This window comes from Salvelinus alpinus, chromosome 10, assembly GCF_045679555.1.
Source record: "Salvelinus alpinus chromosome 10, SLU_Salpinus.1, whole genome shotgun sequence".
Lineage (NCBI taxonomy): Eukaryota > Metazoa > Chordata > Actinopteri > Salmoniformes > Salmonidae > Salvelinus > Salvelinus alpinus.
In genome coordinates, this window is record NC_092095.1 from 82,315,175 (window position 1) to 82,329,812 (window position 14,638).

The 14,638-nt window shown below is 48.8% G+C and overlaps 1 protein-coding gene across 1 annotated transcript in view; it reads left to right on the top strand.

The window, feature by feature from the left end:
* The window catches only part of gpc5a (glypican 5a), a 280,182-nt gene that overhangs the window by 175,232 nt on the left and 90,312 nt on the right, over positions 1-14,638 (top strand). The window contains exon 7 of the mRNA XM_071331026.1: positions 875-995. Within this exon, the coding sequence (XP_071187127.1) occupies positions 875-995 (121 nt within the window). The remainder of the gene's footprint in view (positions 1-874; positions 996-14,638) is intronic.

Sequence of the window (14,638 nt, forward strand, 5' to 3'; positions counted from 1 at the left end):
TTTCTCCACAGAGGAACTCTGGAGCTCATTCAGAGTGACCATCGGGTTCTTGGTCACCTCCCTGACCAAGGCCCTTCTCCCCCAATTGCTCAGTTTGGCCGGGCGGCCAGCTCTAGGAAGAGTCTTAGTGGTTCCAAACTTCTTATTTTTAAGAATGATGGAGGCTACTTTGTTCTTGGACCCCTTTAGTGCTGCAGAATATTTTTGGGTTCCCTTCCCCAGATCTGTGCCTCGACACAATCCTTTCTTTGAGCTCTATGGAAAATTCCTTCAACGTTTTAAATGTAATCAGTTTTAGAATAAGGCTGTAACGTAACCAAATGTTAAAAAAAGGAGGGGTCTGAATACTTTCTGAATGATCATTGTTTCTTTGACTCTAGGCTCTGCCTGCCAGGTTCGTCCGTCCTCTGTCTTTCTTTGTCTCTAGGTTCTGCCTGCCAGGTTCGTCTGTCCTCTGTCTTTCTCTGACTCTAGGCTCTGCCTGCTAGGTTCGTCCATCCTCTGTCTTTCTTTGACTCTAGGCTCTGCCTGCCAGGTCCGTCTGTCCTCTGTCTTTCTTTGTCTCTAGGCTCTGCCTGCCAGGTTCGTCCGTCCTCTGTCTTTCTTTGACTCTAGGCTCTGCCTGCCAGGTTCGTCTGTCCTCTGTCTTTCTTTGACTCTAGGCTCTGCCTGCCAGGTTCGTCTGTCCTCTGCATTTCTCTGACTCTAGGTTCTGCCTGCCAAGTTCGTCTGTCCTCTGCATTTCTTTGATGTGTTGCTAAAACCTCCTGAGGCCATCTGAGGACACTTCAGTTAAACTCCTTCATTCATCCCCCTGTCTTCAATCCTCTCTTCTTCTCTCCTCTAACCCCCTCCTCTCTTCTCCTCCCTCCAGCTATACTCTGAGAGTGGTGGGTAACGGGATTAAGGCCCAGACTGCTAATCCAGAGGTCAAAGTGAAGGAAGGGGACCCAGTCATCAATCAGATCATTGATAAACTCAAGCACATCAATCAGGTGAGTTATCCCACCTCCACTCAGACCCAGTCTGACCCAGTCTGACCAGGACCCTGCTCAGATCCCAGCAGCAGAATCTCCCAGCTCAGAGGAACGATAGATCCTCCAGACCCAGTCTGACCCAGTCTGACCAGGACCCTGCTCAGATCCCAGCAGCAGACTCTCCCAGCTCAGAGGAACGATAGATCCTCCAGACCCAGAGATTTGTATAGAATGGCTAGATTATATTTCCACTGGGGTAGAGTACCAGGCTAGAGGATCCAAACCAATTCATGTATTTATCTGGGTCAAAGATGCCCCCACAATTCGACACCAAACACAGGCCCTGAACAAATGTACTGTCCGCAGGACAGGGGTAATTATGAAACTTTCACGTTTAGTTATAGATCTGATGAATGGAGTTACTCTGAAAACTTTACTCTGAAAACTTTACTCTGAAAGATTTTCTTCCAACTTTTTGCAGAATTATATAATTTATATAATACGTTAGGATTCTCAACAACCGTTCATGTTTCTGCTTTTAGGAAGCAGAAACCTGCACACTGTGTCACACCCTGACCTGATTGGTCGTCCGATCCTTCCTACTACTCCTCCTCAGAAGAGGAGGAAGACGAGCGTTACACACTGTGTCACGCCCTGACCTGATTGGTCCTCCGATCCTTCCCACTACTCCTCCTCAGAAGAGGAGGAAGACGAGCGTTACACACCGTGTGGAATAGTTTTGGGGGGGAAAAAGGTTTGTTGATTTTTGAACAATGGGAACTTTTGAAGTAGCAGCTACTAGAACGAACGAACAAACATCAATTTGATCAATTACAATCACAATCACATTCCGCAGCGTGCCGCCTGACTCCCAGCGTGCCGCCTGACTCCGCAGCCTGACTCCTCAGCGTGCCGCCTGACTCCGCAACGTGCCGCCTGACTCCGCAGCGTGCCGCCTGACTCCGTAGCGTGCCGCCTGACTCCGCAGCGTGCCGCCTGACTCCGTAGCGTGCCGCCTGACTCCGCAGCGTGCCGCCTGATTCCCCAGCGTGCCGCCTGACTCCGCAGCGTGCCGCCTGACTCCACAGCGTGCCGCCTGACTCCCAGCGTGCCGCCTGACTCCGCGGCGTGCCACCTGACTCCGCAGCCTGACTCCGCGGCGTGCCACCTGACTCTGCAGCCTGCAGCGTGCAGCCTGACTCCGCAGCGTGCCGCCTGACTCCCAGCATGCCGCCTGACTCCGCAGCGTGACGCCTGACTCCGCAGCGTGCCGCCTGACTCCCCAGCGTGCCGCCTGACTCCCCAGCGTGCCGCCTGACTCCCCAGCGTGCCGCCTGACTCCGCAGCGTGCCGCCTGACTCCACAGCCTGACTCCGCAGCATGCCGCCTGACTCCAAGAAAGCCGCCTGACTCCGCGGCGTGCCACCTGACTCCGCAGCGTGCCGCCTGATTCCCCAGCGTGCCGCCTGACTCCGCAGCGTGCCGCCTGACGTCTCAGCGTGCCGCCTGACTCCTCAGCGTGCTGCCTGACTCCACACCGCGCCGCCTGACTCCACACCGCGCCGCCTGACTCCTCAGCGTGCCGCCTGACTCCTCAGCGTGCCGCCTGACCCCGCAGAGTCAGGCTGTGGAGTCAGGCGGCACGCTGAGGAGTCAGGCGGCACGCTGTGGAGTCAGGCTGAGGAGTCAGGTGGCACGCTAAGGAGTCAGGCAGCACGCTGAGGAGTCAGGCGGCACGCTGTGGAGTCAGGCTGAGGAGTCAGGCGGCGCGGTGTGGAGTCAGGCAGCACGCTGAGGAGTCAGGCGGCACGCTGCGGAGTCAGGCTGTGGAGTCAGCCTGACTTCACAGCGTGCCGCCTGACTCCTCTGCCTGACTCCACAGCGTGCCGCCTGACTCCTCAGCGTGCCGCCTGACTCCACAGCCTGACTCCACAGCCTGACTCCTCAGCCTGACTCCACAGCGTGCCGCCTGATTCCTCAGCGTGCTGCCTGACTCCGCAGCCTGGCTCCTCAGCGTGCTGCCTGACTCCTCAGCGGCCTGACTCCCAGCTTGCCGCTTGACTCCTCAGCGTGCCGCCTGACTCCTCAGCGTGCCGCCTGACTCCTCAGCGTGCCGCCTGACTCCTCAGCGTGCCGCCTGACTCCGCAGCGTGCCGCCTGACTCCTCAGCGTGCCGCCCTACTCCTCAGCATGCCGCCTGACTCCGCAGCGTGCCGCCTGACTCTGAGGAGTCAGGCTGTGGAGTCAGGCAGCACGCTGCAGAGTCAGGCTGTGGAGTCAGGCGGCACGCTGAGGAGTCAGGCGGCACGCTGTGGAGTCAGGCTGAGGAGTCAGGTGGCACGCTAAGGAGTCAGGCAGCACGCTGAGGAGTCAGGCGGCACGCTGTGGAGTCAGGCTGAGGAGTCAGGCGGCACGCTGCGGAGTCAGGCTGTGGAGTCAGCCTGACTCCACAGCGTGCCGCCTGACTCCTCAGCCTGACTCCACAGCGTGCCGCCTGACTCCTCAGCGTGCTGCCTGACTCCACAGCCTGACTCCTCAGCCTGACTCCACAGCGTGCCGCCTGATTCCTCAGCGTGCTGCCTGACTCCGCAGCCTGGCTCCTCAGCGTGCTGCCTGACTCCTCAGCGCCCCGCCTGACTCCCAGCTTGCCGCTTGACTCCTCAGCGTGCCGCCTGACTCCTCAGCGTGCCGCCTGACTCCTCAGCGTGCCGCCTGACTCCCCAGCGTGCCGCCTGACTCCTCAGCGTGCCGCCTGACTCCCCAGCGTGCCGCCTGACTCCCCAGCGAGCCGCCTGACTCCTCAGCGTGCCGCCTGACTCCTCAGCGTGCCGCCTGACTCCCAGCGTGCCGCCTGACTCCGCAGCGAGCCGCCTGACTCCCAGTGTGCCGCCTGACTCCCCAGCGTGCCGCCTGACTCCCCAGCGTGCCGCCTGACTCCTCAGCGAGCCGCCTGACTCCTCAGCGAGCCGCCTGACTCCCAGCGTGCCGCCTGACTCCCAGCGTGCCGCCTGACTCCCAGCGTGCCGCCTGCAGAGGGGAGGGTGATCTGGAGCCTCTCCTGAAAGAACCGCTGTGATTTAGAGGGCTGAGAGAGAAAGAGCCCTTTGTTCCCCTGGAAACACCCCTCGCTATCACCAGGCTGCTTCCCAAACAGCACCCTCATCCCTAGGTAACGGACTACTTTTGACCAGATCTCTGTGGGTCTCCCAATGGGCTCTGGTCTAAAGTAGTGCACTACACAGGGAATAGGGTGCCATTTGGGACACGCCCAGCCTATCTGCTGTAATAACACGGATTACAGCAGTACAAAGAGGGACTGGTATCAGAATCCCCCCTCTGAGTTCAAGGCCTCCGCTGGAACTGCCTATCAGGAGATGACAGAGACGGTTATGGGTAAATGACTTGCTGAAGGATTTTGATCAAGGGGGAAGAGAATAGCACGAATGACAGAGACAATTTGTTTAAAAAAGGAAACTAGGAATCTGTCCAATGTGCTTCAGCGTTATCCTGCTGATAGGAGAGCGAGGGAAAGAGACAGGGACTTTCTACAAATCCATTGTTCTCTAAGGAGTTTAAAGGGTAAATTAGCAGTCGTCTGTTCAGCAGCAGTGGACTCTATGGCTCGTGTCCCAAACGGCTCCCTTATTCCCTTTATAGGACACTACTTCCCATAGGGAATAGTGGGCCATATTTGGGGACACTGGCTTTGTGTTTCAGCGACGTGTTGACGCTTTTCATCACGACACGATCCTTTAAGTTTTAGATCAAATACGTAGATATCATCAAGCCGGTTCGTCCTATGAATTATTTTCTCGACTCCTTTCCCAACGACCGTGTCCCTGTAAAATCCACCGGGAATCTCTAAGCTGCAGTTGAGAGCGTTGGGCCAATGACCTGAAAGGACGCTGGTTCGAATCCGTTAAACCCCGACAACAACGGCTCCCTGGGCGTCGATCACGTGGATGTTCGATGAAAGGCAGCTCCCCGCGACTCTGATTCAGAGGGGTTGGGTTAAATGCCAAATATATATTTAGGTTTAATGTGTTCAGTTCTACAGATGACTAGGTTTTTCCCTCTCTCTCTCCTTTCTTCATCTCTCGTCTCTCTCTTTCTCTTGCCATCTCTCGCTCTCTCTGCCTCCCCATCTCTCTCTCTCTCTCCCGTCTCATCCCCCTCTCTCTCTCTCTCTCTCTCTCTCTCTCTCTCTCTCTCCTTCTTCCCCTCTTCATCTCTCTCTCTCGCTCTCTCTCGCTCTCTCTCTCTCTCTCTCCCCCATCTCTCTCTCTCTCTCCTTCTTCCCCTCTCTCTCTCCCCATCTCTCTTTCTCCCCTGATCTCTCTGATCCCTCTGATCTCTCTGGTCTCTCTGGTCCCCCTGATCTCTCTGGTCTCTCTGGTCCCCCTAATCTCTCTGGTCCCTCTGATCTCTCTGGTCCCTCTGATCTCTCTGGTCTCTCTGGTCCCCCTGATCTCTCTGGTCTCTCTGGTCCCTCTGATTTCTCTGGTCCCCCTGATCTCTCTGGTCCCCCTGATCTCTCTGATCTCTCTGGTCCCCCTGATCCCCCTGATCTCTCTGATCTCTCTGGTCCCTCTGATCTCTCTGGTCCCTCTGATCTCTCTGATCCCTCTGGTCCCCCTGATCTCTCTGGTCCCCCTGATCTCTCTGGTCCCCCTAATCTCTCTGGTCCCCCTGATCTCTCTGGTCCCCCTGATCTCTCTGGTCCCCCTGATCCCCCTGATCCCCCTGATCTCTCTGATCTCTCTGGTCCCTCTGATCTCTCTGGTCCCTCTGATCTCTCTGATCCCTCTGGTCCCCCTGATCTCTCTGGTCCCCCTGATCTCTCTGGTCCCCCTGAGCTCTCTGGTCCCTCTAGTCCCTCTGATCTCTCTGGTCCCCCTGATCTCTCTGGTCCCTCTGATCTCTCTGGTCCCCCTGATCTCTATGGTCCCCCTGATCTCTCTGGTCCCCCTGAGCTAAAGACAGACTGACTCCTCAGTTATTTCTGATTAGTACCTCAGCCTTTATTTAAGACCCGAACCCCTTTTCAGTGTCTATTCAAAAACTCAGTCATGGACACTCTTACTGACAGTAGTGGCAGCTTCACGTGATGTATTGTTGTCTGTACCTTCTTGCTCTTTGTGCTGTTGTCTGTTCCCAATAATGTTTGTACCTTGTTTTGTGCTGCTACAATGTTGTGTTGCTACCATGTTGTTGTCATGTTGTGTTGCTACCATGTTGTTGTCATGTTGTGTTGCTACCATGTTGTTGTCATGTTGTGTTGCTACCATGTTGTTGTCATGTTGTGTTGCTACCATGTTGTTTTCATGTTGTGTTGCTACCATGCTGTTGTCATGTTGTGTTGCTACCATGTTGTGTTGCTACCATGCTGTGTTGTCATGTGTTGCTACCATGCTGTGTTGTCATGTGTTGCTACCATGTTGTTGTCATGTTGTGTTGCTACCATGTTGTTGTCATGTTGTGTTTCTACCATGTTGTTGTCATGTTGTGTTGCTACCATGTTGTGTTGCTACCATGTTGTTGTCATGTGTTGCTACCATGCTATGTTGTTGTCTTAGGTCTCTCTTCATGTAGTGTTGTGGTGTCTCTCTTGTCGTGATGTGTGTTTTTGTCCTATATTTTAATTAAATTTTTTATTTTTTAATCCCAGCCCCCAGTTCCCGCAGGAGGCCTTTTGCCTTCTGGTAGGCCGTCATTGTAAATAAGAATTTGTTCCTGACTTGCCTAGTCGAATAAAGGTTAAATAAAAATGAATTAAATCCACTATCCACTGTGGCTGAGTCTCAAAAGGCACCCTATTCTCTATAAGGTGCTTTTGACCAGGCGTCATTTGGGATAATGGATCATTCTGTTAGCCCTTCACAACCGGTGACACTTAGGACGATGATGTCTCTCATTTCTATGACGGTATGTGTTCAGGCTGAGAAGGAGAGATTAGTAACAGTTAATATCCAGGTGGCCTTTACACGGTTGTTAATGAACAGCTCAGTGTCAACAGCCTGACAACATGGCAGCTTAGTTTTATTGACACAGATATCAAAACAATTTAACACGGAATATAGTCACCCCCCTTTCAAGAAAATGGACAAATTTTAACGACTTGTCACACTTCATGCTTTTATAATCCGTTATGGTCGAGGGGTTTATGTCTGTTTGTTACGCTAAAATGGGATTTTTCCCCAAGTAGCATCTAAATGTCTTCAAAACGTTGGATCGTGTTTGGAAATGTCACGCCTTGTTAGATGGTTTAGTAGAGGTGGTAGACCTTGTTAGATGGTTTAGTAGAGGTGTAGACCTTGTTAGATGGTTTAGTAGAGGTGTAGACCTTGTTAGATGGTTTAGTAGAGGTGTAGACCTTGTTAGATGGTTTAGTAGAGGTGTAGACCTTGTTAGATGGTTTAGTAGAGGTGTAGACCTTGTTAGATGGTTTAGTAGAGGTGTAGACCTTGTTAGATGGTTTAGTAGAGGTGTAGACCTTGTTAGATGGTTTAGTAGAGGTGTAGACCTTGTTAGATGGTTTAGTAGAGGTAGTATACCTTGTTAGATGGTTTAGTAGAGGTGTAGACCTTGTTATATGGTTTAGTAGAGGTGTAGACCTTGTTAGATGGTTTAGTAGAGGTGTAGACCTTGTTAGATGGTTTAGTAGAGGTGTAGACCTTGTTAGATGGTTTAGTAGAGGTGTAGACCTTGGTAGATGGTTTAGTAGAGGTAGTAGACCTTGTTAGATGGTTTAGTAGAGGTACTAGACCTTGTTAGATGGTTTAGTAGAGGTGTAGACCTTGTTAGATGGTTTAGTAGAGGTGTAGACCTTGTGAGATGGTTTAGCAGAGGTGTAGACCTTGTTAGATGGTTTAGTAGAGGTGTAGACCTTGTTAGATGGTTTAGTAGAGGTACTAGACCTTGTTAGATGGTTTAGTAGAGGTGTAGACCTTGTTAGATGGTTTAGTAGAGGTGTAGACCTTGTTAGATGGTTTAGTAGAGGTGTAGACCTTGTTAGATGGTTTAGTAGAGGTACTAGACCTTGTTAGATGGTTTAGTAGAGGTGTAGACCTTGTTAGATGGTTTAGTAGAGGTGTAGACCTTGTTAGATGGTTTAGTAGAGGTAGTAGACCTTGTTAGACGGTTTAGTAGAGGTGTAGACCTTGTTAGATGGTTTAGTAGAGGTGTAGACCTTGTTAGATGGTTTAGTAGAGGTGTAGACCTTGTTAGATGGTTTAGTAGAGGTAGTAGACCTTGTTAGATGGTTTAGTAGAGGTAGTAGACCTTGTGAGATGGTTTAGTAGAGGTGTAGACCTTGTTAGATGGTTTAGTAGAGGTAGTAGACCTTGTTAGATGGTTTAGTAGAGGTGTAGACCTTGTTAGATGGTTTAGTAGAGGTGTAGACCTTGTTAGATGGTTTAGTAGAGGTGTAGACCTTGTTAGATGGTTTAGTAGAGGTGTAGACCTTGTTAGATGGTTTAGTAGAGGTAGTAGACCTTGTTAGATGGTTTAGTAGAGGTGTAGACCTTGTTAGATGGTTTAGTAGAGGTGTAGACCTTGTTAGATGGTTTAGTAGAGGTGTAGACCTTGTTAGATGGTTTAGTAGAGGTGTAGACCTTGTTAGATGGTTTAGTAGAGGTGTAGACCTTGTTAGATGGTTTAGTAGAGGTAGTAGACCTTGTTAGATGGTTAATTAGAGGTGTAGACCAAGTTAGATGGTTTAGTAGAGGTGTAGACCTTGTTAGATGGTTTAGTAGAGGTGTAGACCTTGTTAGATGGTTTAGTAGAGGTGTAGACCTTGTTAGATGGTTTAGTAGAGGTACTAGACCTTGTTAGATGGTTTAGTAGAGGTGTAGACCTTGTTAGATGGTTTAGTAGAGGTGTAGACCTTGTTAGATGGTTTAGTAGAGGTGTAGACCTTGTTAGATGGTTTAGTAGAGGTGTAGACCTTGTTAGATGGTTTAGTAGAGGTGTAGACCTTGTTAGATGGTTTAGTAGAGGTAGTAGACCTTGTTAGATGGTTTAGTAGAGGTGTAGACCTTGTTAGATGGTTTAGTAGAGGTGTAGACCTCGTTAGATGGTTTAGTAGAGGTAGTAGACCTTGTTAGATGGTTTAGTAGAGGTGTAGACCTTGTTAGATGGTTTAGTAGAGGTGTAGACCTTGTTAGATGGTTTAGTAGAGGTGTAGACCTTGTTAGATGGTTTAGTAGAGGTGTAGACCTTGTTAGATGGTTTAGTAGAGGTGTAGACCTTGTTAGATGGTTTAGTAGAGGTACTAGACCTTGTTAGATGGTTTAGTAGAGGTGGTAGACCTTGTTAGATGGTTTAGTAGAGGTGTAGACCTCGTTAGATGGTTTAGTAGAAGTAGTAGACCTTGTTAGATGGTTTAGTAGAGGTGTAGACCTTGTTAGATGGTTTAGTAGAGGGTAGACCTTGTTAGATGGTTTAGTAGAGGTGTAGACCTTGTTAGATGGTTTAGTAGAGGTGTAGACCTTGTTAGATGGTTTAGTAGAGGTGTAGACCTTGTTAGATGGTTTAGTAGAGGTGTAGACCTTGTTAGATGGTTTAGTAGAGGGTGTAGACCTTGTTAGATGGTTTAGTAGAGGTGTAGACCTTGTTAGATGGTTTAGTAGAGGTGTAGACCTTGTTAGATGGTTTAGTAGAGGTGTAGACCTTGTTTAGATGGTTTAGTAGAGGTGTAGACCTTGTTAGATGGTTTAGTAGAGGTGTAGACCTTGTTAGATGGTTTTAGTAGAGGTGTAGACCTTGTTAGATGGTTTAGTAGAGGTGTAGACCTTGTTAGATGGTTTAGTAGAGGTGTAGACCTTGTTAGTATGGTTTAGTAAGAGGTGTAGATCTCTTGTTAGATGGTTTAGTAGAGGTGTAGACCTTGTTAGATGGTTCTAGTAGAGGTAGTAGACCTTGTTAGATGGTTTAGTAGAGGTGTAGACCTTGTTAGATGGTTTAGTAGAGGTGTAGACCTTGTTAGATGGTTTAGTAGAGGTGTAGACCTTGTTAGATGGTTTAGTAGAGGTAGTAGACCTTGTTAGATGGTTTAGTAGAGGTGTAGACCTTGTTAGATGGTTTAGTAGAGGTGTAGACCTTGTTAGATGGTTTAGTAGAGGTAGTAGACCTTGTTAGATGGTTTAGTAGAGGTGTAGACCTTGTTAGATGGTTTAGTAGAGGTGTAGACCTTGTTAGATGGTTTAGTAGAGGTGTAGACCTTGTTAGATGGTTTAGTAGAGGTGTAGACCTTGTTAGATGGTTTAGTAGAGGTAGTAGACCTTGTTAGATGGTTTAGTAGAGGTGTAGACCTTGTTAGATGGTTTAGTAGAGGTGTAGACCTTGTTAGATGGTTTAGTAGAGGTGTAGACCTTGTTAGATGGTTTAGTAGAGGTGTAGACCTTGTTAGATGGTTTAGTAGAGGTGTAGACCTTGTTAGATGGTTTAGTAGAGGTAGTAGACCTTGTTAGATGGTTAATTAGAGGTGTAGACCAAGTTAGATGGTTTAGTAGAGGTGTAGACCTTGTTAGATGGTTTAGTAGAGGTGTAGACCTTGTTAGATGGTTTAGTAGAGGTGTAGACCTTGTTAGATGGTTTAGTGGAGGTACTAGACCTTGTTAGATGGTTTAGTAGAGGTGTAGACCTTGTTAGATGGTTTAGTAGAGGTGTAGACCTTGTTAGATGGTTTAGTAGAGGTGTAGACCTTGTTAGATGGTTTAGTAGAGGTGTAGACCTTGTTAGATGGTTTAGTAGAGGTGTAGACCTTGTTAGATGGTTTAGTAGAGGTAGTAGACCTTGTTAGATGGTTTAGTAGAGGTGTAGACCTTGTTAGATGGTTTAGTAGAGGTGTAGACCTCGTTAGATGGTTTAGTAGAGGTAGTAGACCTTGTTAGATGGTTTAGTAGAGGTGTAGACCTTGTTAGATGGTTTAGTAGAGGTGTAGACCTTGTTAGATGGTTTAGTAGAGGTGTAGACCTTGTTAGATGGTTTAGTAAAGGTGTAGACCTTGTTAGATGGTTTAGTAGAGGTGTAGACCTTGTTAGATGGTTTAGTAGAGGTACTAGACCTTGTTAGATGGTTTAGTAGAGGTGGTAGACCTTGTTAGATGGTTTAGTAGAGGTGTAGACCTCGTTAGATGGTTTAGTAGAGGTAGTAGACCTTGTTAGATGGTTTAGTAGAGGTGTAGACCTTGTTAGATGGTTTAGTAGAGGTGTAGACCTTGTTAGATGGTTTAGTAGAGGTGTAGACCTTGTTAGATGGTTTAGTAGAGGTGTAGACCTTGTTAGATGGTTTAGTAGAGGTAGTAGACCTTGTTAGATGGTTTAGTAGAGGTACTAGACCTTGTTAGATGGTTTAGTAGAGGTACTAGACCTTGTTAGATGGTTTAGTAGAGGTGGTAGACCTTGTTAGATGGTTTAGTAGAGGTGTAGACCTTGTTAGATGGTTTAGTAGAGGTGTAGACCTTGTTAGATGGTTTAGTAGAGGTGTAGACCTTGTTAGATGGTTTAGTAGAGGTGTAGACCTTGTTAGATGGTTTAGTAGAGGTGTAGACCTTGTTAGATGGTTTAGTAGAGGTGTAGACCTTGTTAGATGGTTTAGTAGAGGTAGTAGACCTTGTTAGATGGTTTAGTAGAGGTGTAGACCTTGTTAGATGGTTTAGTAGAGGTAGTAGACCTTGTTAGATGGTTTAGTAGAGGTAGTAGACCTTGTTAGATGGTTTAGTAGAGGTAGTAGACCTTGTTAGATGGTTTAGTAGAGGTGTAGACCTTGTTCGATGGTTTAGTAGAGGTAGAATAGTATGCAGAGCCTACCACAATTAGCACCTTAACGCCTTCAAGCTGTGTGATGGTGTTTGGGAACGTCACGGTGGTTTGAAGGGTGTTAGTCGGTAAAGGGACTGTTGTTAGTTGGTTCCAGTCAGCTCTGCTGCCATTTACAGTCCTGATAATGTCATGTCCATTTATGTTACGCTAAGATTTACCAAGTGTTGTACCTATCTAAATGTCTTCAAAATGGTGTGTCCTGTTTGGAAATGTCACTCTAGTTGCATGCTTCCTGTAGGGTTTCAGTGCCTGTCGTCTCCGGTGCCATTTAAACTCCTGATAAACCTCTATCATCTTTGTTCAACGATGCTCTCAGCGTCATGCTGTGGTGGTAATGTGATTATAATGTCTTTATGGTGACTGTCATTGTAGGAGGCTAGGCTCTGAACTGTTGTCAAAGACATTGGTCATGGTACAATGAGGATGGGCATAATGGGTGGATGGACACAGAGTTTAATCTCACACATTAACAATTTGCTCTCTCTCCTGCACTTTCTCAACCATGTTACTGATCTCTCTCTCTGTCTCTCTATCTCTCTTTCTCTCTCTCTCTCTGTCTCTCTCTCTCTCTCTCTCTCTCTGTCTCTGTCTCTGTCTCTGTCTCTGTCTCTGTCTCTGTCTCTGTCTCTGTCTCTGTCTCTCTCTCTCTCTCTCTCTCTCTCTCTCTCTCTCTCTCTCTCTCTCTCTCTCTCTCTCTCTCTCTCTCTCTCTGTCTCTGTCTCTGTCTCTGTCTCTGTCTCTGTCTCTGTCTCTCTCTCTCTCTCTCTCTGTCTCTCTCTCTCTCTCTCTCTCTCTCTCTCTCTCTTTCTCTCGCTGTCTCTCTCTCTGTCTCTGTCTCTCTCTCTCTCTCTCTCTGTCTCTGTCTCTGTCTCTGTCTCTCTCTCTCTCTCTCTCTCTGTCTCTCTCTCTCTCTCTCTCTCTTTCTCTCGCTGTCTCTCTCTCTGTCTCTCTGTCTCTCTCACTGTCTCTCTCTCTCCTTCCTCTGTACCCTCTCATCCATGTTACAAATGTCAATTTAAGGGGCTTTATTGGCATGAGAAACATATGTTTATATTTCCAAAGCAAATAGATGTATGTGAATGAAATGGACCTTTATTTGAACACTTCTTCTTCCTCTGCCTCTCAGCCATGTGACAGATCTCTCTCTCCTTCTGCCTCTCAGCCATGTGACAGATCTCTCTCTCCTTCTGCCTCTCAGCCATGTGACAGATCTCTCTCTCCTTCTGCCTCTCAGCCATGTGACAGATCTCTCTCTCCTTCTGCCTCTCAGCCATGTGACAGATCTATCTCTCCTTCTGCCTCTCAGCCATGTGACAGATCTCTCTCTCCTTCTGCCTCTCAGCCATGTGACAGATCTCTCTCTCCTTCTGCCTCTCAGCCATGTGACAGATCTCTCTCTCCTTCTGCCTCTCAGCCATGTGACAGATCTCTCTCTCCTTCTGCCTCTAAGCCATGTGACAGATCTCTCTCTCCTTCTGCCTCTCAGCCATGTGACAGATCTCTCCTTCTGCCTCTCAGCCATGTGACAGATCTCTCTCTCCTTCTGCCTCTCAGCCATGTGACAGATCTCTCTCTCCTTCTGCCTCTCAGCCATGTGACAGATCTCTCCTTCTGCCTCTCAGCCATGTGACAGATCTCTCTCTCCTTCTGCCTCTCAGCCATGTGACAGATCTCTCTCTCCTTCTGCCTCTCAGCCATGTGACAGATCTCTCTCTCCTTCTGCCTCTCAGCCATGTGACAGATCTCTCTCTCCTTCTGCCTCTCAGCCATGTGACAGATCTCTCTCTCCTTCTGCCTCTCAGCCATGTGACAGATCTCTCTCTCTCCTTCTGCCTCTCAGCCATGTGACAGATCTCTCTCTCCTTCTGCCTCTCAGCCATGTGACAGATCTCTCTCTCCCTTCTGCCTCTCAGCCATGTGACAGATCTCTCTCTCCTTCTGCCTCTCAGCCATGTGACAGATCTCTCTCTCCTTCTGCCTCTCAGCCATGTGACAGATCTCTCTCTCCTTCTGCCTCTCAGCCATGTGACAGATCTCCCTCCTTCTGCCTCTCAGCCATGTGACAGATCTCTCTCTCCTTCTGCCTCTCAGCCATGTGACAGATCTCTCTCCTTCTGCCTCTCAGCCATGTGACAGATCTCTCTCTCTCCTTCTGCCTCTCAGCCATGTGACAGATCTCTCTCTCTCCTTCTGCCTCTCAGCCATGTGACAGATCTCTCCTTCTGCCTCTCAGCCATGTGACAGATCTCTCCTTCTGCCTCTCAGCCATGTGACAGATCTCTCTCTCCTTCTGCCTCTCAGCCATGTGACAGATCTCTCCTTCTGCCTCTCAGCCATGTGACAGATCTCTCTCTCCTTCTGCCTCTCAGCCATGTGACAGATCTCTCCTTCTGCCTCTCAGCCATGTGACAGATCTCTCCTTCTGCCTCTCAGCCATGTGACAGATCTCTCCTTCTGCCTCTCAGCCATGTGACAGATCTCTCTCTCTCCTTCCTCTGCCTCTCAGCCATGTGACAGATCTCTCTCTCTCCTTCTGCCTCTCAGCCATGTGACAGATCTCTCTCTCTCCTTCTGCCTCTCAGCCATGTGCCAGATCTCTCTCTCTCCTTCTGCCTCTCAGCCATGTGACAGATCTCTCTCTCTCCTTCTGCCTCTCAGCCATGTGACAGATCTCTCTCTCTCCTTCTGCCTCTCAGCCATGTGACAGATCTCTCTCTCCTTCTGCCTCTCAGCCATGTGACAGATCTCTCTCTCCTTCTGCCTCTCAGCCATGTGACAGATCTCTCTCTCCTTCTGCCTCTCAGCCATGTGACAGATCTCTCTCTCCTTCTGCCTCTC